Source organism: Pseudopipra pipra, chromosome 16, assembly GCF_036250125.1.
Source record: "Pseudopipra pipra isolate bDixPip1 chromosome 16, bDixPip1.hap1, whole genome shotgun sequence".
Lineage (NCBI taxonomy): Eukaryota > Metazoa > Chordata > Aves > Passeriformes > Pipridae > Pseudopipra > Pseudopipra pipra.
Genome location: NC_087564.1, coordinates 12,988,069 through 13,014,130, shown reverse-complemented (window position 1 = coordinate 13,014,130; position 26,062 = coordinate 12,988,069). Strand labels below are relative to the sequence as shown.

Here is a 26,062-nt window from a genome sequence, read left to right as displayed (position 1 = left end):
TTGTCTTTGGTTGCACTGTAGGTAAGAAGTCGTGGGTGGAGCTGGCAGGATACTTTATTATTTCTTAACTCACTTTAAAAGGTTAAAGAACCTCAAACAGGCATTTGTATTGGATTGGGCAAAAGAATGCAGTGCTCAGAGTTAATTAGCCATCCAGATTTCATACAGCTTTTGTAGCTGTCATTTCTTAGAATGAAAAAGGAATATAATGATATATTGCAAAGATTATGGAGGAAGATTGGGATGTATCAGGGATATTACTTTAACTGAAAAAAAGCATCAGAAAAATGTCCTAGTTTCTGTGTAATTCCAAAGCTCAGTATATGGAACAAAACATCCAGGGGAATTAATTAGTTTTTTGTTGAGGTTTTTTGTGAGCTTTTTAAATCCCAAGGAAATCTATGTGCAGGAGGGTATCAGTCATCTATACACAGAACTACATAAAGTATCATTAGAGACCCCTCCAAATACATTGATTTTTTTTTTTATCCAGCGGTAGTGTATCAATATTTTCACCACTGCCAGCAAAATGTAGCCTTCATTATGAAGTATTTTCCTGTGGGTAACTAAACCACTGTGTACCAGGGAAAAATAAATAGCTGCCTCCCCACATCTTCTGTCTGTGCAGAAAGCGAACTCCTCGCACTGCTCTGGCAGAAGAGCTCTGGTAATTTAATGTATTGCTCCCTCCTCCCATCAGCAGCTGCCTTATCTCGCCTCATTTTACATTACCTGACCTTTTTTTCTTTCTTTTAACCCTATGAAGGGAAGACTCCCGAGCTTTCCAGGTCAGGACTGTGCTCATTTCCAGCCTAGCAGTTATTCGTGGCTGTATTATTCCCATTTGTCTCTGTGCCAACATCATAATTTGATTCAATAGCTCTTCTACCTGGCATTTATCTCGTAGCAACCTCCTTCCAGCCCAGCTCTCATTAAGCTAGACTAAACAAACAAAGGGTTTTGGGGGCACCCCTCCAAGGGGGTGAGAAGTGCCACCAGCATGCTGGACCCCCCCCAACTGGGGCCCAGTGAGCCAGTGTGTTCAAGCACTGGGCTGCTCCTAGTCAGGCACAGAAACAAGCTCTCATCCCAGAAGATCTTATGGACAAAACATATAATAGTGTACCCTGAACTATAAAATGGACAGAACATATAATAGCGTACCCTGAACTATAAAATATGTGTGGGTTTGGGTTTTTATTTCACTTCCTACCCAATTGATTTATTCTGAGCATTCCTTTTAATGCAGCTGCTCAGGCAGTGGCAAGTCTCTTGGCATAAAACTGGCTGATAATATTAGCACTGTTGACTTAAAAAGGAGGTTAGACACAGTCTACAGTGAGGGTCCTGAGATCTTCCACTGGTTTGTTTCGTTAATTTGTCCTTTTGAAAAAGGAGCCTGAGGTACAAGCTTGGTTTTGGTTATACTTCCAGTTTTGTTGCACTAAATGAATGTGGTTCATTCAACCCGAGGTAATATTACTCTTAACTATTCTCCCAGAATATTTGAAATTACCTATCAACTGGGAAGCTAAATCAGTGTCACTTTGTGTCAGTTTGGTGTTTCTCCAGTGCAGAAATCTGCCCTCTCCCATACAGAGATTAGCTGAGCTCTGCATGATTAGCAGCAATTTTTATGATCTGTATCTAGAGAGTTTAAAGTACTCCACAAGGATACAACTCCCCAGCAATATTTATACCCCAAGTAGCACTGCAGAGTCTCTACTGCAATGGGCCCAGCCCTGAGAATCTAAAGCAAACTCCCCAAAGCATCTCGGGAAAACCTCTTTCATGACCATACTCAAAAGTGAGTAAGAACTAAAGATTCAGACATATCCAGCCTGGCCCTCCTTATTCCTATGCAGTCCTTTTTTATCAGGAACACAAAATGTTACCCACTGTGGCTTTTTTTTGCCCCAATGGCTTTTTCTCTTCTGCACTGCTCATTCCTCTCCACACCTGTGCCCCAGTCATAATTGCTATTCCATAGTGTTTTTCTTACCCTGCATCATTTTGTTTCACAGCTTGTGAAACACGTGTTCTTCCATTTTACTGCCCAGCCCCCAGTTATTATTACACAGAAATCCTTCCTGCTCATCACACCTTGTTCACAACCTGGATTAGCAGCACTCCCTTCATTACGCTGCAAATAACAACATGTTGTTATTTTGCTTTCCTGAAAGCCATTAATCCATTAATCTGAGCTTCTTAGGGGCATTAGAAATGGAAAAGCAGCTCAGTTCTCTTCTGAATTTTGCTGCAAACTTTGGCTTTTCAAACTTCTCACCCTCAGCCTGTGACTGTCCCAGAAACACGGTGGCAGCAGCCCAAGTGAGGAGGGTCAGTGCTGTGTGTCCACTGTGTACTGCATGTTGTGTGTGACATTGTCACACATGATTGAGATTAGTTGTGCCACCAGCAAGGTGTTACCACAGCTATAATTGCAGCTCTGTCTGGGCTTGGGCCTTCTCACACCCTTGAGCACTGTGCCTTTGCTCCAAAAAAGCTGGGCCAGTGGGCTCACCTAAACTTCAAAATGTCCTGGAGAAGCAGAGGATGGGCCTAAAAGCTCGTGGTGGTAAGGAATAAGATGCATCTAAAGGACTTTCATAGGGTGAAGGGATAATCATGCCAGCTCAGTGCAACAGCATCCAGGTGGGCAGAGGCTTTGGCTGGGAAGGGAGAGGTTAGACTGGGTCTTGGCTGTGAGGTTCTCCTCCTTCCCACCATTCCTGTGAGAGGGGGTTCAGCCTTGCCTGAAGGTGATGCAAACAGCTGATGTTTCTCCTCTCTCCCAGAGATGGAGGGCAGGAGGAGAAGCCTTCCCTGGCTCCCCTCTGAAGGTGTCCGGGCCACCTCTCAAACAGGACCTCCCGACTGGCTTGTTGCATCCCCGAGCAGTTTAGGGGGCACCAGAGTTGGAGGTTTACAGTTTTAGTACAGGGCACACTTGGGCACAAACTAGCCCTGAGCTGGACTTTTATGTGAAAATCAGTAATTTGTTCCTGGGTCATTGACTTTCCTCCAGCATGGATTAATCACATGAGGGGTTTTTTTGTTTATCCATTGGATTTCTCAAGGGGAAATTGTTTGTTTGTTTGAAGTCAATAGGCACAGTCCATTTGAGAGATCATCAGGTTACAGTGCAAAACCACAACAAGACTTTGCACCTATCTTTTTCATACAAGTTTTTCCAGTGACTATAATTACCCTTGAAAACGACCCATAGAGGACAAGGATCGAGGCTTATTTTGACTGAGGATGGAGAGCCCTACAGCAATCCTATTTCCTAAATGAACTGTATTAACCTGTTTCCCAACGCAGTGAGCTGGGAACATTTGGTGTCCAAAAAATTCAAATTTCAAGGCTATGTCAAAATGTGCAAAGAGGAACCCTGGAGAAACAATCACTGCTGTGACCAGTTCCTGAATGGGAAAGCACCTATTTAAACACATGCTCTTGCAACATCTCTGAATCAAAAGAGGTAGAACCCAACACAGCTTTGGAAAGCTGTGTCATGAACTTGTCTGTTCATGTCAAACCAAAGGAGACTGTGTTTATTACAGAATAACCTGCAACTGAGCTGTCTCTGAAGGTCAGAGCAAAGGCCAGGCAAAGGTGAAATGAGATACAAGTGCTGCTGAGGTAAGGCAAGATGACAACTCTTGGAATGTCTGATATCACCATGTGGACAGAGATCCACTGATCAGTCACCTCAGCATGAATCACAGCAACATCCTCGGAGACACAAGGCTTTTGACAGGCCACATAGTGTTATAACACCCAGTTATTTGCACCCAGTGCAGACAGTAAACTCCCTTCTGAAGGCAGCAGCTCTGCCTGTCCAGAGGCAATCGCTCTTTTTTGAGTTCTGAATGAATCTAAATGAGGGCCTAAAAATGCTGTAGTGCACATCTGTGGAAACCACGGAGCCTCCTGCTCTGACATGATCCCCCCACTAACAAACACCACCCAAATAGCCCAGTATTCTTCACCATCATAATCTCTTAGCACATCCATACCTCTAGGACACTCTTACTTTCCACACCAGGAAAGCCTGTACAAAATCTGTTTTCGCTCTGCTTGTGCCTTTTTTCCCAGCTGCTGCAGAAGGGTGGGTGCTGGTTTCAGTCCATGAGCTGGTGTTTTGGACACGGTGGTACTTTAACTGCTCGCAGTTGTGGAATGACAGCATTTCTCTTACAAAACTCCTGGCCATGTGCCAGCAAACAAGATGCACTTCTACAGCCTTTACAGGGGGCAAATTCCTGCCTTAGTTAGAAGCTGCTTCTGATCAATGCAGCCAGAAGCAGGCAGTGCTTGCTCCTCACAACAGAAAGAGATATTTTAAACAAAAATCCTAAATTCTGTCGAAGTTAATTCATCTGCCAGAAGAGATCTTGTCATACAGTGTGTGAATAACCTTTTCACTTCTCTTTCCCTTTTGTAAACCAACTCTGACACCTGCTTTGGGATTTACCTTTTCATTGTAACTTGGTTTTATTTAGTTTGGTGGAGGAGCCCAGGAGCATTAGTCAATAGGAAGTCAGTTATTACTTACAAAAGAGAAACCAGGTGAAACGCTTGGCAATGTATGCCTTAAATCATTTGAACCTCAGACAGTTCAGCCAGGCACTTGTGGCACACATGAATCATGTTTTTCAGATTAGCATACTATGCTACCTTTGCCTTCCACTCCACCTCCTTCGTGACAGAAGGAGGGCCCCTAAATCATATGACAGAATAGAAAAGATTGCACACTGCCAAACAGTGTGCAATTACCCACAGACGTGGGACAAACACATCAAGGCAGAACTCAAAGCCAGTCAGAGAAGAACTGAAATGAACCTTCTCCCTGCCTTCTCTACAGAGACATGGGCCCTTTTGCTTCTTTTCGTAGCCCTCCTGGTAGCGTAAGTAAAATATTCTTTACTGATTCTTTGCTCCTGCCTTTTTCCTCTTCTTGCCATTGTTCACTTCCATGCAGCTAATCTGCTGAAGAGCAAACAGTAGGTGTGATTTCCAGTTTGCCAGCATCTAACCAGGCTCTGGGAAGTAGCAGGAAGAGTCTAAAGACTGTACAGATGAGTGATCTTGCTCCAAGGTTTGGAGTATTCTCATGCAGCTATGATCTTGCTGCTGAACATCAAAGGAATAATTGAATAATGATGGTGCCAGGTATTGGTTACCAGCAGGGTGCTGGCTTCAGTCAGGATTATGATCCCTTAGGTTATTTTCCAAAGACATACAGCTGTGCCTCCCTGGCTGAGGCTGCTAGGGAGGAGAGTCAGCAGAAGATGACCCTGCTGCAAAGGTGGAGAGCAGCAAAAAGACACCAGGAAAAGAATATTCATAGAGTGAGTTCTTACTCCTCCTGACTCCTACAGTGCCCAGGTAGGATGCTCCAGTGACGAGCACTTGAATCTGGAGGGAACCTTTCCAGGAATTTGATTTGCCACACTTGCAGGGACAGCATCCCATGTTCATCCTCACAGCCCACCCTTGCTGGGGGAAGAAGTGAAGCCCAGAGCAAGGTCAGACACCTTCTCCTGCCTTTTGAGACAAACTCCCACAGGCAGAAATGTACCCTATGGGAGCTGTGCTAGTGAAAAAATTCTTTCCCTGGCTTTGCTGATGCCATTCAGCACTGCTGGCTGAACCCCCTGTGCTGGGACACAGCATCCCTGCTGGCAGCCCCTGCCAACAAGGCTGAGCTGACAAACTGGGTAGTATTGACAAGCCCTGAGGCAGAGACAGCGTGTTGCTAACCATAAACCTTAACGATTAATGTGGTGCACACGAGCACAGCCCATTTGTCTGCCCTGGCAATGCTCCAGCCACAGCAGCTCTATAAGTTTTAGCCATATTTTTCAATCCATTTCCTGGGATTTGGATCACTCAAAAGCCTGTTTGGGGCAGACTCTTAAAAAAAAAAACAACCCAATACCAAACCAAGCAAGCCAAAAAAGCCATCCTTGTTATTGACCCAACCCCTCCAATTTCAGTAACTTTTTGGTCATCTAAGATTGCTGGTTACCAGACTTCCACCTCCAGCAGACCCTTGTAATTCTGTTGTGGCAAAAGGGACTAAACCCAGATATTTATGCTCTGATATCTGAGCTAAATTAGAAATTTCACTGCCTTGGCACAGGGAGGTTGTTTAGATGCTTCTTATCCATCTGAGGCAACACCGTTCCAGTTCACACATGAGAGAATCTCAGGCATTTCTAGTTCACATACATGGTAGGAAGAAGTAATGATTATTCCCTGGCTTCACACTGAATGGTCCTTCTCAGCCTGCAGAAAACCCTGACACATTTTAGTTGTAAGAGTGTTAGACTTTTTTTCCTATATTTTAGACTGTATTTTCCTGGCTGTGTTTCAAGTGGATTAAGCCTAGCTTATGCTCCTCTAGTATTTCTGGGTTTTGTAACCAGCCCAGCCTGACATTTCCTGGTCCTCCCACAGCCCTGGCTAGCTATAAACATTAAAGACAAGAATTCACAAACATTTGATACCTACTACTGAATTAACCTTTGACAGAAAAGATTAAACATTGACAAACTGAGCTCTGTGAAATCTTTCTGCACCTGAAAACACCCAGTTCCCTGTTTTTCACCTGCCCTGTTTGGGCCACAGGATGGGATCTGCTTTTGTGCTCTGGCAGAACCTGTGCTGGGGTCTGGGATCTCACTTGGGGTCCCCAAAATTTAGAGAAGTATTACTAATTGCAAGGAGAAACCCTTCACTAAATCTCAGCCTGGACTCTGGTTTTCCAGATAAGCATCCTCAAGATCCTGGCTGAGCAGCTGCTGCCTTGTGGCCCAAAGAGGATCTCTGAGAACATCCCCTGCCAAACCTTTGCCGTTTTACATCCCTTCTGCCATGACCTGCTCACTTGGGAAACTGCAGCTACTAACTAAAACCAAATATTTGAGGTGCTCTTTTAACACAGCCAAACACGAGCTTCAAAGGGCTGCAGCTCAGGCCCTTGTTGAGAAACAGAAAGCCCTGAGGTAGAAGTAATAACTTTAGAGCTGCCAAAAAGGGTGCTTCAGAGGAAAAAAAAAATCTGCAAAGCTGTCAATAAAATCTAAAGAGAAAACCATCAAGACAAGACTTCCACTGAGCTACAGCCAGACTAAGGGAGGGAGAACAATAAATAAAATTAAAGTACAGTTTGACAAAAGCCCTGTTTGGGACATCACTTCTGGCACTGCTTTGATTTCTCTTCAGTAAAAACATGTAAGCCTGGTTGGTGTTCCTTCTCTCAGCTCCCTTTTCTGCCTTTCCTTTGGTTGGCAATGAGCTCCTCTTTGGGGTTTTGCTAAGGGCTTCAAGGTACCATTTCCTCTGGAGCACCTATGGAGACAGTTGCTTTTACATCAAAGGGACCCTCTGAAGCTCTATGTGGCAGCAGTGAGCCTTACCATGTTTATTAAGTAGTTTTTACAGGGCAATTTTCATTTGGGCCAATTTTTTTCTGACTCCTGCATCAACCTGCTCTACTTCCTCTCCAAAGGGGTGTTGCTGCAGTCTCCAGGTTTAGGAAAGCTCACAGCCCCAATTCCAGTGATGTAACACTCCTGTCTTTTCTGTCCCACAGATATGGGACCTGGCCTTTTGGTGTGTTCAAGAAGTTGGGTATTCCTGGGCCACGACCTCTGCCTTTCTTTGGGACCTGCCTGGAATATCGCAAAGTGAGTGACTGAAGCCTTCCTGGCTCCAGAAATATCTGCCTTTGCTCTGTACAGCTGTAGCTGAACAGATACATGGGGATGATAAGTTATCTCCAAATGCCAAGCTCCACTGCAGCATGTGGGTTGTGCACAGGCCAGTGTGGGATAAGGCTCAGCAGCACAGACCACAGGGCAGCCCCAGAGGAGCCCTCCAGGGTGGCTGATTTACAGCCACGCTTTGCCAGTGCCCTGGCAACCTGCTCATTCACAAGCACGGGGCACATTTATGCTGTCCATGATGTTTCTGGGAGGAGAACTCAGAAGGTACCTCTGAACACCAGTTTAAAGCTACTCCTCCCAACCCACCATCTCCAATATCATCCTCTCCGCTGCATCTGCTCTGAGATAATTCAGCACCAACTCGGCCAGAGTTCAAATGTTTGGACAATTCTCTCAGGCACATGGTAGGATTTTTGAGGCTGCCCTGTGCAGTGCCAGGGGTTGGGCTTTGATGATTCTTGTGGGTCCCTTCCAGCTCAGGATATTCTATGATTCTATGATAATTTTTAAATTGCTTTCCACAGGGTTTCTTGGAGTTTGACAGTGACTGTTTCAAGAAATACGGGAAAGTCTGGGGGTGAGTATGAACCACTGATCTCTACTTAAAGTACGAAGGGGAGAACAAATTCATTAGAAGAGCTCTCTTTTCTCTACCTGCAGCCCTGACAGTCCCAGCAGGGTGAGCACAGCAATGACAGGTGCTGGTGGTGGCTGTCATTGAAGGCTGACAATGCAGGGCTTTGTCACTGTCACACCACACAGAAACTGCTTTGACCGATACCATGAATTTTAGTTTAAGTCTGGTAACAAAAGGCCCTTCCCTGCTCCTAACAAAATCAGCAGCAGAACTATTTACTTAAGCAGGAATCTGGAACTGGGAGGTTGGGTTCCTCTAGTTTACCAACAACAGGAATGTGAGTTACTCCCAAGACTGAGTGAAGAAGCTGATCCAAAGACTTCCTTGTGCTGCTGATCCTCACCTGCTGCAGCAGGACCTACTGCAGTTATGGCTGTTCTGCTCTAGACATTTCTAACAGCTTTTATCACTGCTGTTATAACTTGTGCTACAAACTTGTATATCCTCTATGATGCATCCATTTGTCCCTATAGCAGCTTTAAAAAAATGGAGTTTGGAAAAATATATCTTTACGTAAGCGGGGAAAGCGCATAAATCTACTTAATCTACATCTGTTTCAGGAAAGCATTCTGAACTGGCAGCTTAAAAGACAAAAACAAGGATTGAGTTTCCTCTCCAAGGATGTTTCAGTGCTGTCAGCCCAAGTCTCCAGACACCCAACTCAAGAGCCTGAAAGGGGTCGAACAAGTTTCCTTCTAATACTGTAATGTGTTTAAGTGCCTGGAAAAACACAGAGAGTCAGGGGAGAAAGTGAAGACACTTGCTTCATTTAGTATCTGGTCCTTTGAGCTACTGAGCCCTGCTCATTTCTCAGTGAATTTGGAAGGTGTTTAGCCCCCTTTATCGTTTACAAAACCAGATGGGAGAAGGTCTGGGAGTTCTTTTCCATCTCTACTTCCTACATTTATGTACTTAAACAGCAAAGGTGGTGATGGAGGAGCATTTGTTTAACAAGTTGTTTTACAGCCATCAGCCAAACCTTGCACCTCAACTATCTGGGGTTATTTATTTCCCTCCTCTTCTCCCCCCACCAGGATTTACGACGGCAGGCAACCTGTGCTGGCTGTCACAGACCCCCAGATCATTAAATCTGTGCTGGTGAAAGACTGTTACTCCACCTTTACCAACCGGAGGGTAAGAGCAGAGCATCGTGAGGTACCACAGAGTCCAGAAAACAACGTGCAGGAGGGGGCAGGATGCCAAGAAGCATCCTTTTGGGATGAGTGGCTGCACTATAGGGATTGCTATACATGGCCACTGTATGTCACTGTTCCCCTGCCTTACAGCCTGGGACTGCACACCCGGGCTGGCAGAGGAAGCTGAGAATCAGACAAATTCTGTTCTCACTCACACACACACACACATATGGATGAATCTGAGTCTGTGTGAGCATGCAGGAACCTGTAAGGCCCAGCTAGCACACATGCCACCAGCTAGGAAGCAGTGGGATGCAGGGTTGTGACACAGGTGTGGGTACAGACAGACGTGCAGTTGAGCTTGTGGGGTTACTTTTTCTTGGGCTGGAAATGGCATCTCACAGCTGATTTACTGGAGGAAAGAGGAATATTTGAGAGAGGCTGTTTGTCAGGCCATAGCCTGCTGCCAGCAGTATGAAATAGCCTGGGCAGGGACTTACATGCCACATTCCCATCCTTGCAAGGAAGCTGCTCTCTTTTCTGAGATTAACACCTTGTCTTTTTCCCTGTCTAGCGTGTGGATCTAGCAGGGGTGCTGATCAATGCTATCTCATTAGCTGAAGATGAACAGTGGAAAAGGCTTCGTACTGTGCTCTCTCCAACATTCACCAGTGGGAAACTAAAGGAGGTAAAACACAGAGGAGCAGGTACAGACTAAATCAGAAAGTCAGTAGGCAGCGTTTGCAGGCTGAGATTGTCACAGGGGTCTGATTTCTTTAGTCAGAGCCTGGCAACTGTTTAATTTATGCCTAATTTAAAACAGAAAAGTCTTAAAATAAAACCTTAGCAGAGAGAGCTTATTTGTAAATATTCATGAAACTCCCTGTAGTCTTCATGAGCCTGTCTAAAAGGAGTAAAATGTACTATACTGAAGTGACCAAAGCTGGTTTTTGTTACAGATGTTCCCTATAATAAAGCACTATGGGGAAGTTTTGGTGAAAAACGTTGAGAAGCAATTGGAAAAGGACAACTCACTGTCTGTGAAGGAGTAAGTAGCTGCCAGGAGCAGCAGGCAGAGCAAACCTTGTTAGCAAGTGCTGTGTTTCATTCATTACCAGCAACGCAGATCCCTCCCTAGGTCAGCCACAGCTCTGAAATGAGGGATGGGGCCTGCTGGAAGCCCAGCTGGAAATTTGAAAGGCAAAATTTAAGCTAGGATCTTCATAAATCTTCCTAGAGGTGGAGGTCCTGAGAGAATTCTTCCAAAGGGAATTAGATGGGGAGAAAAATGCTCCAGCACAGCTTTGTGAATCCACAGATCCAAAACGCTCCAAACCTGCCAGGAAAACCCAGTTTTTCCTGCATATACTCAGGATATCTGTGCACCACCTTCTTATACCACAGAACACTGGGGTTGCTGACCCCTCTGCCCAACACACAGCACTGTCCACCATGTGCCCACTGCTGGGTGGAGTGAGGCTGCACAGTGGCCCCAAGTCTGTTATCCTCATGTGCACCCTCCGTATGGGCTCTGGAACAAAACCTCTGTATTTCATCCCCAATTTCAAAGCACAAATGCAGAAGGGGCAGCTGCACACCAGTAGCCACACACCAGCAAAGCTCTCCCATAAAAAAAAAAACCATAAAAGAGAGGGGTTGGACAGTTTGTAACATTATAGGGCTGTGCTGGGTTAAACAAGACCCTTTTCAGGGCATATTTGAAGCAAGGTGTGTTGCCACCCCTCCCCAAGAAGCCAACATGCTCTAGAGCCACATGCTGTCCTTCCACTAACCTATTCCCACAGCTCCATGCTGTTTTAAAATCCTTGGAAAAGCTGTCTGACTTCAAAACCTGTGCAGGCTTGAAATCAAAGCTCTCTCAAAATCTATCCCTTTCACTGTGTTTTTCAGTTACCACTGAATTTTCTTTTCAATTTTTCTTTTCTTACCATCCAATTTTCCTTTCAAAACCAGGGCAGAAGGTCTTATGAGAACTTATGTTTGAATGTCACATCGGCATTAGGAAAAAATACATTCACTTAGTCCAAATATTTAACCACAGTCCATCTTTTCCACCTTTCCTCAGCATCTTTGGAAGCTACAGCATGGATGTCGTCACCAGCACTTCCTTTGGTGTGAACATTGACTCCATGAACAACCCCAAAGATCCCTTTGTTGGAGCGATGAAGAAACTGGTCAAGTTTGACTTTTTTGACCCACTCTTCATCTTGTCATGTAAGTGACTCCAACTTATGCTTGGATAACTTCCTTTGCTAGGATGCAAGCCCACCTTGCCTTTGTCTCATCATTTCCTCATTATTAGCTTCATGCTAAAACTCTGGGAAGCAGATGGGTGGAAGCTTCCTCCACCTTTGGTATCCACAGTGCAAGGAACATAGGAACATCCCAACAATATCTAAATAAGTGTCAGGAAATAAGTGTTGAAAAGCAAGTGAGGCTTGAGGAGAGTGGTGCTGTCTGAAATGCACTTTCTGGAAGAGAGTGCTGAGTGGGGACTGTAATTAGATGCAATTTCCTTCAGTGCAATAGATTAGCAGCAATGGACCTTAAAATCAAGGTTAGATATCTTGCCAAAACTCAGGGAAAGTTGTGATCTGTGCACAGAGGAGACTCTGGTGCTGTAGATTTTAGGAATATGTACAAAAGCTCAAGATCAAGACTTTGTGATGAAGGAAATGCTCTGAGGGGGACTTGAAAATGTTTGTGTGAGCACAGCAGGGCAGTGAACAGCTCAGCCTGAAAAAGGAACTCAGAATTTTCAATATTTCTCTTCTGAGCCACATTCCTGCTGTAGTGCTGTACAATGTACAGAAGTAACCTGTCCTTAAGAAAACAGTGCCTTAGAAATAGGAGGTGGAATATGCTTTGGTCATCTCTTAAAGGAATGATTATACCCAGCTTGGCTGTGCCCATTTGACAAGTCTGGGAGAGGGTTGCATCTAAAACTACCCCAAGGGAATGAGAAAGAGGAAAAAAAGGCACAGTCCAGGCTTTTCTCAGCTAAAGAAATTAAAAAAGGAAAGAATTTCTCAGAAGCATCATTACTTCCTCAGTGACATCCACAGCTATCTGATGTGAGGTGGAGTTTGTTTACAGTGTGCAATTGAATTCTTCATTTGTTTTTCAGTTGTATTCCCATTTGTTACTCCTCTCTTGGGCAAGATGAATGTAAGCTTCTTCCCCGCTGATAGTGTAGATTTTTTCATGAGATCCATTGACAAAATTAAGAAGGACCGTGAAAAGGAGCCTCACAAGGTAAGGGAGTGTGAATTTGATAGCAATTGTGACAAAGTACAATGGAGTGAAATATAATTACAGTGATGATATCAAAGGTGAAGCCAAAGTACAATGACTTAACAAAACCCTGAATCTACTCAAGTGTAAACACTTGATTTTAATACTGTCAGAAAAGCCCCACCTGACTAGTCCTGGCAGAGAGTCAGGTGGACTTTGTACATCTGTGACCTGAAGCTAAATCCAGACAAAGGCTCAGCAGAACTGGACTAAGCTTTGGTCTGCAGAACTTGTAATGAATCAGAGTAAGAGACTCCCTCAAGAAGATTAGAGAGAGGATGAGGGAGCACAGAAGAATCAGCACATAAGCAGTAAAACCACCTTTAGGGTTGCAACTTCTCCTCCAGCTTTTAAAAAACTGCAGCTGCTTCCTGGCAAAATTTTCCATTTTAGAGTTTGGGTCCCTTTCCCAAAATTCATTCAAGACACTGCTCTCCCAGCCAATGGCTTAACAAAAAGGACAGACGGGTGTCCGAACTAAAAACCAAGTGTTATGCTTTTCAATAAGGAGGTCATATGCATTTTGGGAACACTTGCAGCTCAAAAATTGTGCTCAGGTTATGAAATTTGCTTATCTGAACCTTCCAAGGAACCTGTCACCAAAAACACTCCTGCTTTCCCTCTCAGGGCAGGGTAGATTTTCTGCAGCTGATGATCGAATCCCAGAACTCACCCGGCCACGAGAACAAGGAAACAAATCACTCATATAAAGGTAACAACACCCAAATCCTCATCACAGGAACAGAGGCTCTGGGAGTGAGGAGAATATGGGGAGCTGTTCAGGTCACCACCATCTCCACTGACCAGCAAGGGACAGAAGTGTCTGTCCCTTGCTGCCAGCGGCAGGGCTAAGATCCTTCAGCATCAGTCATTGATACTCAGGAAATCATCTGGTTCCTCTATCAACTGACTTTTTCCAGTCAGAGTACTACAAATACATTAGCAGAAAACAACTGCAACAAACCTGCCTCAACCCCACCTGTTGCTACCTGGTCTTTGCTGAGACCATCACCCAACGCCAGTTTTGCTCATGTCCTGTGTCCTCTCTCCTCACAGCCCTGACTGACGTGGAGGTCCTGTCACAGGCATTCATCTTCATATTTGCTGGGTACGAGCCCACCAGCAACACCCTTTGTTACCTGGCCTATGAACTGGCCATGCACCCTGACGTGCAGCAAAAGGTGCTGGAGGAGATCGACAAAGTTTTGCCCAACAAGGTGAGGGGATGCTGAGTGATGGTGAGCACCCTCTGCCCCTGCTGCCTTCCTGGTTCAGTCAGGACAATGAGAGATCTTTCTTTCTTAAACACCCTCCCTATGGCTTTCCCAAGAGCTCCAAGAGACACCCACTGAGACAACTCAGCCCTGTAGCGATTTTCTTTTGGCAGCTGAAACCTTCCTGCCACCCCACTGCACAAACACATTTGCCATCTCTCGCACCCACGAACAAGTGGATGTGGATTTCCAGGCATTTCCATAACTCAGGGAGACAAAAAATTAAACCAACTACTCAACTTCCACCTTGCCTTTTTTCCTCTATCTTGTTTTGTCAACAGTTGGGGCAGTGGGGGCTGGGGACACTCTGGTCTCTATGGTCATTTTAGGACAATCCAATTCTCATGCCAACATACCTGGTCCTGTCATCCTACAGGCTCCTCTCACATACGACGCAATAATGAAGCTGGAATATCTTGACATGACAGTGAGCGAAACCCTTCGGATGTATCCCCTTGGAGGGCGTCTTGAGAGAACCTGCAAGAAAGACGTAGAAATAAATGGAGTGATCATTCCCAAAGGAACTGTTGTGACCATCCCACCCTACGTCCTGCACCGCAACCCCGAGTACTGGCCAAACCCAGAAGAGTTCAGACCAGAAAGGTACAAAAAGCATAATAACAGGGAAGAAATATCTTGTTGTTTTTTCCCTCACTTAGTAATTAAGTATTAATCTCTGATTAGCTTCCTAATGATGTTCTTCCTATCTTTTTACAAACAATATGGGTGAGAAATTGCAGGCTCATGGGAATGTCATTTTAAGAAGAAAATGAGCTTTGCACTTGAAGCAGGGTTTCAAACAACAATTTTATTGAGAGAATAACATCGATCACAGGATCTTGTACGCAGTTTTTAGGCTTGCTAAGAGGGGGTAGATGGTAAGTTTTTGTAACTGCTGGCCATCCTCTGTATAATCCTCATTGCTGAACCTGTTCCCTTCACACAGGCTTCTACTAAATTTGCCAGAGTTGATCTTCCCAGAATTGTCTTCCCTCCTTGTTTTCAAGGAAGTGATAACCTTTCCTAGCAATACTGAAGCCATAGGCTACTCCTAAACAAAACAACTTGTGGATTCTCTCTCACTAAATACAACAGATGGAAATATCATTTTGGGACAGCATGTTGCCTAGGTTTTCACCTTGCTTCCAACTTCTAACAATCAGGATGGACAGATTTAAAACCAAACCCTCAAGTGGGATCCCACCCTGCCCTGGACAAGGGCTCTGACACAGCACTCAATTGCTGGGGTACCCTGAGACATTTTAGGGAAAAAACCCAAAGAAATCTCTACAAGGCACCAGCAGGAGATGTCTGGATAAATAACATATGTACGTTTTGGTTTTTTTGCTGCCTTCATTTCTCTTCCCCAACCATGTAATTGTCCAGGTTCAGTAAGGAAAACAAGGAGTCCATGGACCCCTATACGTACCTGCCCTTCGGGGCTGGTCCCAGGAACTGCATCGGGATGCGGTTTGCTCTCCTGACTCTCAAAGTTGCCATCACCTCCCTGTTGCAACATTTCACCTTCCAGACCTGCAAAGAAACTCAGGTGAGGAGCCCATCATGGTTTGATGCTCTCATGTGCAGAGGTGGGTGCCGAGTTTCTCAGCACGGGTGCCAAAACCAGACGCTTTGCACTTCCAGGCACTACAGACCCAGTTGCTGCCTAAACCGTGGCCAAGTTTCTTTTCTTTAATCTCTACTTATTTAACTTGTCTATCTCCAAGTGTGTTTCTCCTCTTATTGTTGCAGATCCCAATGAAGCTGAGTTCAAAGGGGCTCTTAATACCAGAGAAGCCGATTATTCTGAAGTTGGTTCCCCGGACCAACACTGCGCCTGCAGGGAAGTAAAACCCAGCTGTGCCTGCCACAGTCCCCCAGCATCCAGTGAGTGCTGTGCTAACAGAGGGATCACACATCACAGGAAATGTCTCTACACATTCAGACACAGAAGAGCAGCTCTAGTTAATTCTGGAAGCAATTACTACATATTTACTAATAAACATAGCTGTCAGAAACGTAACATGGATCGCTGGGCAGCGACAATACACAACCCCCTTAATTTTGATTGCAGAAAACAAGAAATAAATCCAAATGAGGAGCTGATCATCCATTTCTAAGGGGACTTCTCCATCTGGAGAGAAGGAATTACTGTCGCATTCCAAGAAAAACAAGGTGTGATGGAAATTCAAGCTGCCAGACCCTGCCGGGCAGGGACGGGCGCCGTCCTTCTGGGGGTATCGATGCTTGAAATTTCATGTGTTATAATTGAGACGACTGGTGTGAGACTACATCCTAGTTACCAAACCCCTCTTGTGCCATGTGTTAATTAAACTAAAGTGTGTACAAATACTGTCATTAAAAATGTTTGAGAGCTGCTCTGTGTTGTGTATAGCGGCTGATCACTTCCTATTTAAAAACCGCATTCAGCCTCAACCCTTGAAATTATCCATGTACATTGCTTTCCACTTAATTTAATGAATCAGATCCTTCATTTAACGTGATCAAACCCTCCCATTTGTATGGTATTTTGCAAACACTTTAACTCCCACCTCTTAGTTTGATTAAGAGGTTGCCTTCAGTTTAGCACCGGCCAACCCTTTTCCATGCTGGAGTGACAGAGGATGGATTACAGAGAGCAGCAGCTCACAGGAGGTGGGGACAGCACTGCAGGAGGCCATTGCTCTTAGAGAAACAGTCTGGACACAGCCTGTAGCTGAGCCTTTCCTCCCAGAGCCATAGATGGTTTTAGACAGTGCTCATAGTGGGGTTTTAGGCTGTTGTGATCTGCCCCACCCTTGAACTGTTTCAGAGCAGTCTGTGGCTTGGGCCCTATGGGCTGGTCCTGCTGTCAGCAGGATGCTCTGACCAAAGGGTTTATGCCATCCCTGACTATATAAACAGAGAGTATCAAAAAACAACTGAGAGTTTCTCCCAGATTTGAATTTCACACACCAGTTCACCCCAGTATATTGTGCTGGTCCTGACACCTACTGCAAACCAAATGAAGTCATCCCTTAACTTTCTCCTGGCATCCTTCAGTCCAAGGTATTATTTGCTGCATCATGCTCTATAATTTTCTCCTGTGGCCACATGCTTTTCTCTAGTCTGTCAGACAAAACTGCAACATGACTCAAATGCTACAATGCCATATAGTACAAATTTTTTCAGGAATTCAGGTCCACTCTTTAACAATGGCAATTAAGGGGTTTGGGAGTAGATAGCCAATAGGGCAGTGGATTCCTGATCACTGGAAATCCCCAAATCAAAGCTGTCCACTTTTCTGGAAGATACAGCAACATTCACCAGGCTCTAATTCAAGAGTAAGCAGCTTGTGGTGTCCCAAAAGGCAGATAAAGCAATTATAGTGCTCCCTTCTGATTCATCATCTGTGATAGACTGTTTGGGTTGTGCTGTGTACACAGCAAGGCAGTTGGGAGTGCTGCCAATGAGGCCCTTCCTCACTTTAATCTGTTGCCCATCTCTTACCAGGGGTTAAAACCATCACTGGAAGAGCTGGGCTTGCCTGACTGCTGTGATGCTGCAGTGGCTTTGGTGGGGAGAGTGCAATGCCCCTGCACAGACAAATTACTTGGGGGAAAAAAAAAAAAAAAGGTATTGTCCCTGTAGAAAAATAGTGCTATGCAAAACTAACTCAGATTTGAGGAAAGGGAAGGAAAGAGGAGGCCAACACAAAAGCAGTAAGGCACTTACATGCCAAAGAGCTGCTCTCAAGTCAAGTCGTTTTGGTGTCTCATGAGCAAAACTAGGTGCCTTTGCAGGGTGCTCAGAGCCAGGAAGGGTTAATCCAGCCACACCCCGAGACAGGCAGTCCCTGCCCAGCATGTGGCATCTCCAGGAATGAAGTCATTAGTGTAGCTGTACAGATCATTCTTCCAAATGTGAAAAATGTGACTAATTTTCCGGCTTCAGCCAATTATGACCTGCCAGGACTATCATAACAGCCCATAAATAATGTGTAACAAAATCATGGTAATGAGTCTTCTAGAAGAAAATTAGATCCTCCGTGTCTTAACTCCATAAAATTACTTTGCTTATAAGGGCTGCCTCCATCATTCCCAGCACTTTCCACTGCTTTGCCGGCCACCCCTCAGAAATGACTTGGCCAAGAGTCTGCTGGTCCTGGGAGCTGGGCATTCATCAGATTTGTTTTCGCTGGTTTGGCTGTTTCCTCTTTAAATGAGACCTAGCACTGCTTAACATGACTTTTGAGTGTTTTTTTGCTGACAAAACAAATTTACTGTATCCGGATTCCTATAAAGATTCATAGAATCTTTACAGTTAGAAAGAGCCTCCAAGATCATCAAATCCAACCATTAATCCAGCACCACCGTGTTCACCACAAAATCATGTAAACCATGGCCACAAGTGCCATATGTAACACATCTTTTTGAACCACCACTGCCCTGGGCAGCCTGTTCCAGTGCTTGACCACTGTTTCAACACATCCTTGGCAGGCCTGGGACACTGTGTTGTCCAAAATAGCTGGGTCTCATCAGAGGAAAGAAAACAGAGCATAAGGTAGAAGTTAATTGTGAGGACACTTCTATTTTACCTCCTCACCTGAATCCTCCCGAGGCCCATGCAAGAAGGAAAAAAGAATGAAGAAAACAGATGTTTCACCAGCATTTTAAAGCACATGGTTTTCTCAAAGACTTTACAACCATGTCTCACCAGAGAAGTTATTTTCACATCACACAAACTCACACCTGGTGAAACACCAGCATCACTCAGGAGCTTCTGTGAGTATGCAGAAATAGATTCCCCTTAACACTGAAAGCCTTGCTGGGAACTTTCCAAAGGAGATCTATATCCCATGGGATGAGAACTGTTATTGCATCAGTCCTGATGAAAGACAAAAGCTGGTTTTAAGTGGGGAAATTTGTTTTCTCTTTCCCAGTTAACTACAGCAGAGTCACCATCACCATACAGTAACTTGCCTAAATGATGTAATACTTCCAGTTGATTGCAATGATCAAATAGATTTTATGAAAAACAGGCTTCCTGCTTACAGTGGGGGAATATTTCTTGTGCTTCACCAAGTCAGTTATGAGGTGTTTCAACACCAGGCTGAGCCCTGACAGAGAGAAGAATGGTCTGACTATTACCAAACTAAGTGTCCCTAAAGCATTGAATTCTTTTGCAATTCTGCTGTGCCTTTAAAGTGAAAAATGAAACATTTTCAGGCATATTTCACCTGAAAAGAAGAATAGGCAGCATTGCTCCTTTTACCTCTGCTGAGGCACAGCTTCTCTGTCACTACTCTGGCATCAGGAGCCTGCAAGTCAAGGTGCACAAGTGGCAAAGCCAGCACACAGAACTGGGGTTGATCTCAGTCCCTCCTTCCTCTCTTCATCTCCCTATTAGAAATAACAAGCCAGCGTGGGGAATTACCAGATAGCTTGGAAACATGGAAAACCTGCAGCTGAATTTATGCACCGACATCACTTTTATCTGCTGTAATGGAGAGAATTAGGCAGATTGAATCGCTCACCACACAGATATGGAATTTTGAAAACCCTTACTACCGCACAAATGTTGACAGGATATTTTATTTACTGCATCATTAAAGGTTAAAGAGACTCATCCTCCAGAGGATTCATTTTTTTCAACTCCTAATATCAATTAAAGCTAATTTCAGCTCTAACCTAATGATTAACATAAAATACAGAAAAATCTCTAACTGAGCATTTCTGTTCATTACTTCAATTTTCTTGTGTTGCTGGGGCACTTTATAGGTACTGATGCAGCTTTATATCACCTCTGACACAGTTAATTTTCCCCTCAGAGGTTCTTTTTTTTGTGTTCCCGAACACTTGAAGATGTTGCAAAGATGCTCAAAATACCTTTAATGATTGGGAACAAAGTTTTTAATTAACCATTTCATAGCTGATGATCAGTGATGTTCTCTGTGGGTTGGATACAAATCTACCTTGTTCCACAACCTACAGCTTCCATATCATATATATATATAATATATAAGCCCACTCTGATGTATTTGTGCAGCCAGAAGTTTGCAAATGAAGTGGGGAGGACAATATAACTGTTCAAGGGAAAATGAAAAACCTTGCCTGCCACTTATGAACTGAAGCCAGTCCAGCACAGCTGGATGCATTTACCCATCTTCACTTGGCAAAATACTAATTCCATCCACACAGGAGTGCCCAGGAAAATAAGTTACAGTCCATCCCCTGGCTTTGTGCAGCTCAGCTGAGGAGGCACAGGTGCCACACCACAGTACCCCCATCCTGGGGCTGTCCAGCTGGTTTTGTTCTGGAATTGTAGGTAAAAAGAACAGAAAACACTTTTGGAAAATAGACCACACAGACCAACCACCAGCATGGTGAACAGAGTCTTGCACTAACTTGCCCTGAGCTTGTGTAACCTTTTCAGAACTTGTCTACTTGTATCCTAATTTTAGGGTATTTATTGTTAACAAGCACTAATCTGGGATCAATCTGTATCCAAAGGTCACAGCAAAAGCCAGAGGGAAGGCGAGGAGCAATACAGATGCTCCTAAGAAGGTCAGCTGCTGCCACTCAGGCTGCTCTCCAGCGGTAACCACACATCAATCAGCCCACCAGTAGCCTTAGTGACATCCATGGAAGCAGCAGATGTCTGATGCTCCCAGTAATTATAACAGACTCCAGTAGAAACCTGCAGGATGTAGAAGTGGGGGAAATGCATTTGCAGATTCCCCTTGCCAAGAAAGGGAGTGTTTGCCACGCTGGCTGTTGTACCCATGAGCTGTGATTGCAGCTCCCACGGAGCTCTGGCCCAGGGCTCTGTACTGAGCTACGTGTGTCTCAGACAGGCCACTGAACCCACTATTCTTATTTTTGCTCATCTTTTCAAGACTGCAAGTGGCTTTCTCCTTCCCCCTCTGCATTTTCATGCTTAGCTTTCAATGACTGGAATTCATTTGGCTGGGAGTAAGTGAAGCCGCTCTCTTAAGTGGAAGAGCTGCCTAATAAAGTTTTAATGGAAGATATAATTTCTAATCTTTACATTACATTAAAAGCCGGTCGGGAAATGAAAGCCCAGGAGGGTTAGGCATGTTGGAAATATTCAGCAAGTCAGTCTTGTCTTCAAGGAGTTCACAGACTAAATGTTGCCCTGAGAAACAGAATGTGCAGCAAACAGACAGCTTTGACTGTTACAGACTTAGCAGTCGTGTGTACATATATATTTATATTTGTGTGCATATATACACACTCAAAGGACAGAAGGGTATCTTTCTCTTTGGATAGACTCTCCAAAGCCAGGTCTGATACCCAGCTGGGAGAGTCTGAGGTGATAATTTAGGGCCTAGACCATTTGTTTGCCTGTTCTGCACCACCAAGGTACTCAACTGATGTTTACCAGCATCATTTAAATACCAAAACTACTGCCATCTTCAGGAGTTTTTTGTGTGACTTACATAGAATTCTTCACTAATGCACAACCTGAATTTAAGAAACCTTCTCACCCTCAGTTCCTCACTGTGCTAAACTTCCATACCACAACAACAACAACATGAGCAGTTACAGAAATCTGTTTTCAGCAGCAATAGCAGAACTGAGCAGTTCTCAGGCTCCCCATGGAGGGCCAGGGACATTTGAGCTCATATCAGGAAAGACAAAATGGGTCAAAAGAGTACTATGCATTCTTGAAACACTGGCCTTTGAGTTTAAAAAAGTTGACCTTTCAAGTTTTGGTTGGCTGAGAGGGACCACATTTGGTCATTGATGTTCCTGCTCCCAGGTAACAAGTGACAGGTTAAGAGAAAGAAGCCTAAAGTTCCACCAGGGGAGGTTTAATTGAATATTAAGGAACATGTCTTCATGGAAAGGGTTTTCAAGCATCAGAAGAGGCTGCTCAGGGCAGTGCTGGAGTTACCATCCCTGAAAGTGTTCAAAAAATGTGTAGAAGTGGCACCTGGGGATGTGGCTCAGTGGTGGGCTTGGCAGTGCTGGGTTAGTGGTTGGACTTGATGATCTGACTCGATCTTAGAGGTCTTTTCCAGCTTCATCCATTTATGATGTTGTAACCACCACCAAGAGTCAAACATCCTCAAAAGCTCTTTTTAAGTAGCAAAAGGCAAATTTAAAAAAAAAAAAAAAAAAAGAAAAGCCAGAACATAAATCTTCCCAGGGACCTGGCAGGTCCCAAGGTGGCAGCAATGAAGTTTCTGCAACAGGAACGGAGAACTTCAAAAGACAGAGATCTGCCACGGTGTCCAAGAAGCAGCTGCCCCAGGGAAGTGGCCAGACCCACTGTTGGGCTGACCCAGCTCTAAGGACAGCGAGAACAATAAGAAATTAAGTTGCACAGTCACAAAACCCAGCACACAACAACTTCTGGCACTGGTCTGATTTGTGTATTAAAAACCACATTGGCTTTGTGTTGGGCTTTCTGCCTTCTCTCTGCTTGCTGGCAGCAGCTCTAGAGAAGATCTTTGGAATTCTGCTAAAAGTTTCAGATATTGGTTTCCTTTGCAGCACCTGCTCCATTGTAAGAAGATAGAAGCTCCCTCCCTAAATATATGCCACAGCTGCACAGCTTATTATTTGCCACATTTATTACATAATCACCAAAATGTTTGGTGCCCAAACCTTGCTGTCCCTGCCTATCTCTGCAGCAGGTCCCAGGTGGAGTTTGAGAGCCAGAGCCAACCCTGCTGGGCTGTTCAGCCCCAGGGGAAGGTTCCTGTTGTCCAATTCATCCCTGAAGCCACAAGGAAGGAAAATAAACCCATTGATCAGCCTCTCCTTTTCTCATTGCTCATATTCACAGCTCAAAGAGCAATGCAGGGAAGAACACCAAGCTCTTGGCTGAACACGTGTCCAAGTGTGACTCCCAAGTGCCTCCATGCCAGGGCAGCCTGATTCCCAAAGCCTTGAGATTTTCCTGACAGATACCTGCTGAAATTGTCCATCTGAGTATTCATCTTTCATTTGTAATTTCATTTTAAATCCATTTTTTTAGTGTTTGCTGGACTTCAACCAAAATTGCTTTCAGAAATACGGGAAACCTGAGGGGAACTGGTTTCCCCAGGAAATGTCACCTCACCTGAGCCTCTGAAGAACAGCTGCCACCTGAGTTAGAGGTCCAATGCCTGGGAGTCTTAATCTTAAATGCACATTATGTACCTGCTTAACCTGGCCTGCCAAGTGAGAGCCCCAAGCAGTTCATGTTTGATGGCTTCCACTTAAACTCAGTAAATAAAAAAAAAAAAAAATCTGGCTTTGGGATAAGTGTGATCCGAGATATTTTTTTTTTATAACTTGGGCAGTTTCTCGATTGAAGTTTCGTGGAAGAGGTTGGGCACAACCAATGCTGAGAGGCTGGGAAGAGGGACAGCGAGGCAGGGAGCAGCAGCTGAGCTGGCAGAAAGGATCTGAAGCTTCAAACACACCACAAGCAGTGGGTGGGCTTTTTGAATAAGGAGAAAATTCATTAACTCAGTGTCAAGGATCACACAGAATTTAACGAAAACCTTAAGTAAGAGATGCTAAGCGTTTCTGAGGCCTCCTGGATCTTTCCTTGAAGATCTGCAAAGAAATGTGAAGGAAATGCTCCACTTTTAGCACCATACTGCGAGATTAGATGCTATCCTGCTATACATTCTTTTTTATAGCCCACTTTCTATTTTTATTCCTGTTCTACTGTGGAAGTGTTTGCTAATAATATATGATAGGATGCTTTGTCATGAAAAAAAACCTTGTATCATTTATCTGTTTTCTGAAAAGAAATTCTCAGTACAAATCTAATAAGGGAAAAAATCCTATTCTAGCTCCTGTTGGAGGAAAGGGATTGATTTATGGAGAGAGATGAAAAGCACTAAGTATGTATTGCTTGGCAAAATGAGGAATTGTAGAGAACTGTCTTTATGCATTTGAAGGGTGTAAACATCAAAGAGGCAGAAGAGCTATTTAGAGCATTAGGAGGAGGCACATCTAGGAGACAAGAGCTGAAATTAAATGAACACCCTTAAGTTAAAAATCATACTTCTGCCTGCAAATCTATTTCCTGGTATTATTACTTGTAACACTCTAATGAGTATAAATGGAGCTTACAGAAAGAAATATCCAATCTATTTTTCATATCCAATCAGCAACTCTTCTTGTAAAGTTTATAAAGCCCAAATCCTGAAATTTTGGGAGAATATCCTTTAAACCTCCTCCTCCACCTTCCTGTTGCCAACAGGTGTTGATCAGCAGGATGGGTCACTTCCTCACCTCTGTGTTCTCCGACTGCAGCCTGTGTTGGCTGTCTGGGATCTGACTCATGGAAGCTGTGTGGGTGTAACAGCTTTTACTGCAGCCGATGGATAATCCCAGTCATTAATAACCCTTCGGAGAAACAAGAGCATCCTGGCTCATGCCCTGCAGGAAACCCATCACTGATCCTGCAGGATGCCCAAACCTGTCTGCCTGGGATTCAGTTAATTGCCCATAGACCCGAGCTGAAACATCGAGGGAGGAAAACTCTGAGTGCCTCTGCTCTCATCCAGGCTTTGCACCACACTCCAGAACACTGCCGAGTGTCCTGAGAGCGTATGGAGATCTCAAGGACAAAGTTTGGCTCTCCCTTCCATCAGGCTTTGCGAGCTGCCCGTGCCCATCTGTGGGATGGGGGTGGCAGCAGAGCCAGGCAGGCTCCATCTCAGCAGAGCCCATCAGCGTGGCGGGGTCTGCACATCCATATGTATGTGCTTGGATAATTGGAAATGTCATGCAGCTGGAGGCTCACAGCTGAAAAATATCATTTGGTACACACCTCCCTCCTGATTCCTACCAGACAGCCTGGGAGAACAAGAACTGTCCCTCTCTATGCCTTCTCTCAGAAGCATTTCACAGCTGACCGACGCTGGTGGTGGCAGGGGAGGACTCCCTGCTCTCAGTCTCCCCAGAGAAATCCTCAAATCTTTCCAGAACTACAGACACCTTTTATATTATTTTTTTATTCCCTGTATTTTCAGTCTAAGGGCAATACTGGACTCACCCCCTGGGCGAGATGCAGTCTTGTATTAGCCAATAAAGAGAAATAGAGAAGATGTTTCTGTGCTCCCTCACTACCTTCACCAGCAGGAAAAGAGGTAAAATCCAGGGGAACAGAGGCAACAAAATTGCTAAGTCAGAGCACAGAGGCCATGGAGTCTGTGACTTCCCAAACATCCTGATCCCTTCAGTCAGAAACCACTTCATCATCAAACACAGCATTTCATGTGCATAAATACAAGGGAAGGGAAAAGATCTCAATAAAATTCAGGTAACAGCCAAGATTCACAACTGAATTTGTGATATTTTAACAGAAAGCATATATTAATGCAAAATAAACGTGATGCCCGTGAATGACAAGCTCTGATTTATATTCCTGATGTTTCCAGCCCTAAAGCATCATAAGAACATGCCAATGAAAAACGTTCAGAAGTAAATAGGAAAGGATGAATCTCTGTCAGCAAGAAGGGAAAAGCACTGCTTCCTGTGCCCCTGCCTGGGGGCAACAGGGTCCCACGCTTGTTCACATCCAAAAGCATCAGCTCCTGAAGGAATGGAGTTTTTGATGTAGTCACAGTTCTGTGCAAAGCCTGTGCAGCTGAGAAAAGCTTATCCCAACCACAGGGCAGGTGCTCAGACATGGGCTGTGGCTGGGCAGGGGACATAGGTGGCAGGGGCAGGGCTGTCCCCATCCCTCCTTGGACACTCAGCCCCTCTGCAGCCCTTGCAACAAGCTCACACTTAGCACAAGTCACAAACCCACCAGGTTAATACTTCAGCAAAACAAAGCCTTACCAGGCCACATTTCTGACGTGGATGATGAGGGTCCATGGTCAGGCATGGCTGCACTGCCACTGAAGACTTGCACATCTCCAGCTGAGATCAGGAAAGGACTAGTGAACCAGGATGAGCTTAAATGGGCTCTAGGCCCATGGGTGGGGTGTAGAGCCCAGGTGAG

At 44.7% G+C, this 26,062-nt stretch overlaps 2 protein-coding genes across 2 annotated transcripts in view; both read left to right on the top strand.

Moving 5' to 3' along the window:
• Positions 1-26,062, top strand: part of RADIL (Rap associating with DIL domain) — a 227,949-nt gene that overhangs the window by 115,616 nt on the left and 86,271 nt on the right. The window lies entirely within an intron of this gene.
• Positions 4,740-16,124, top strand: LOC135423197 (cytochrome P450 3A9-like). The gene is made up of 13 exons (XM_064673186.1): positions 4,740-4,913; positions 7,607-7,700; positions 8,264-8,316; positions 9,411-9,510; positions 10,087-10,200; positions 10,472-10,560; positions 11,599-11,747; positions 12,661-12,788; positions 13,455-13,539; positions 13,884-14,044; positions 14,478-14,704; positions 15,488-15,650; positions 15,854-16,124. Exons 1-13 carry the CDS (start codon positions 4,843-4,845, stop codon positions 15,950-15,952), a joined length of 1,533 nt encoding a protein of 510 aa, XP_064529256.1. The 5' UTR covers positions 4,740-4,842; the 3' UTR covers positions 15,953-16,124.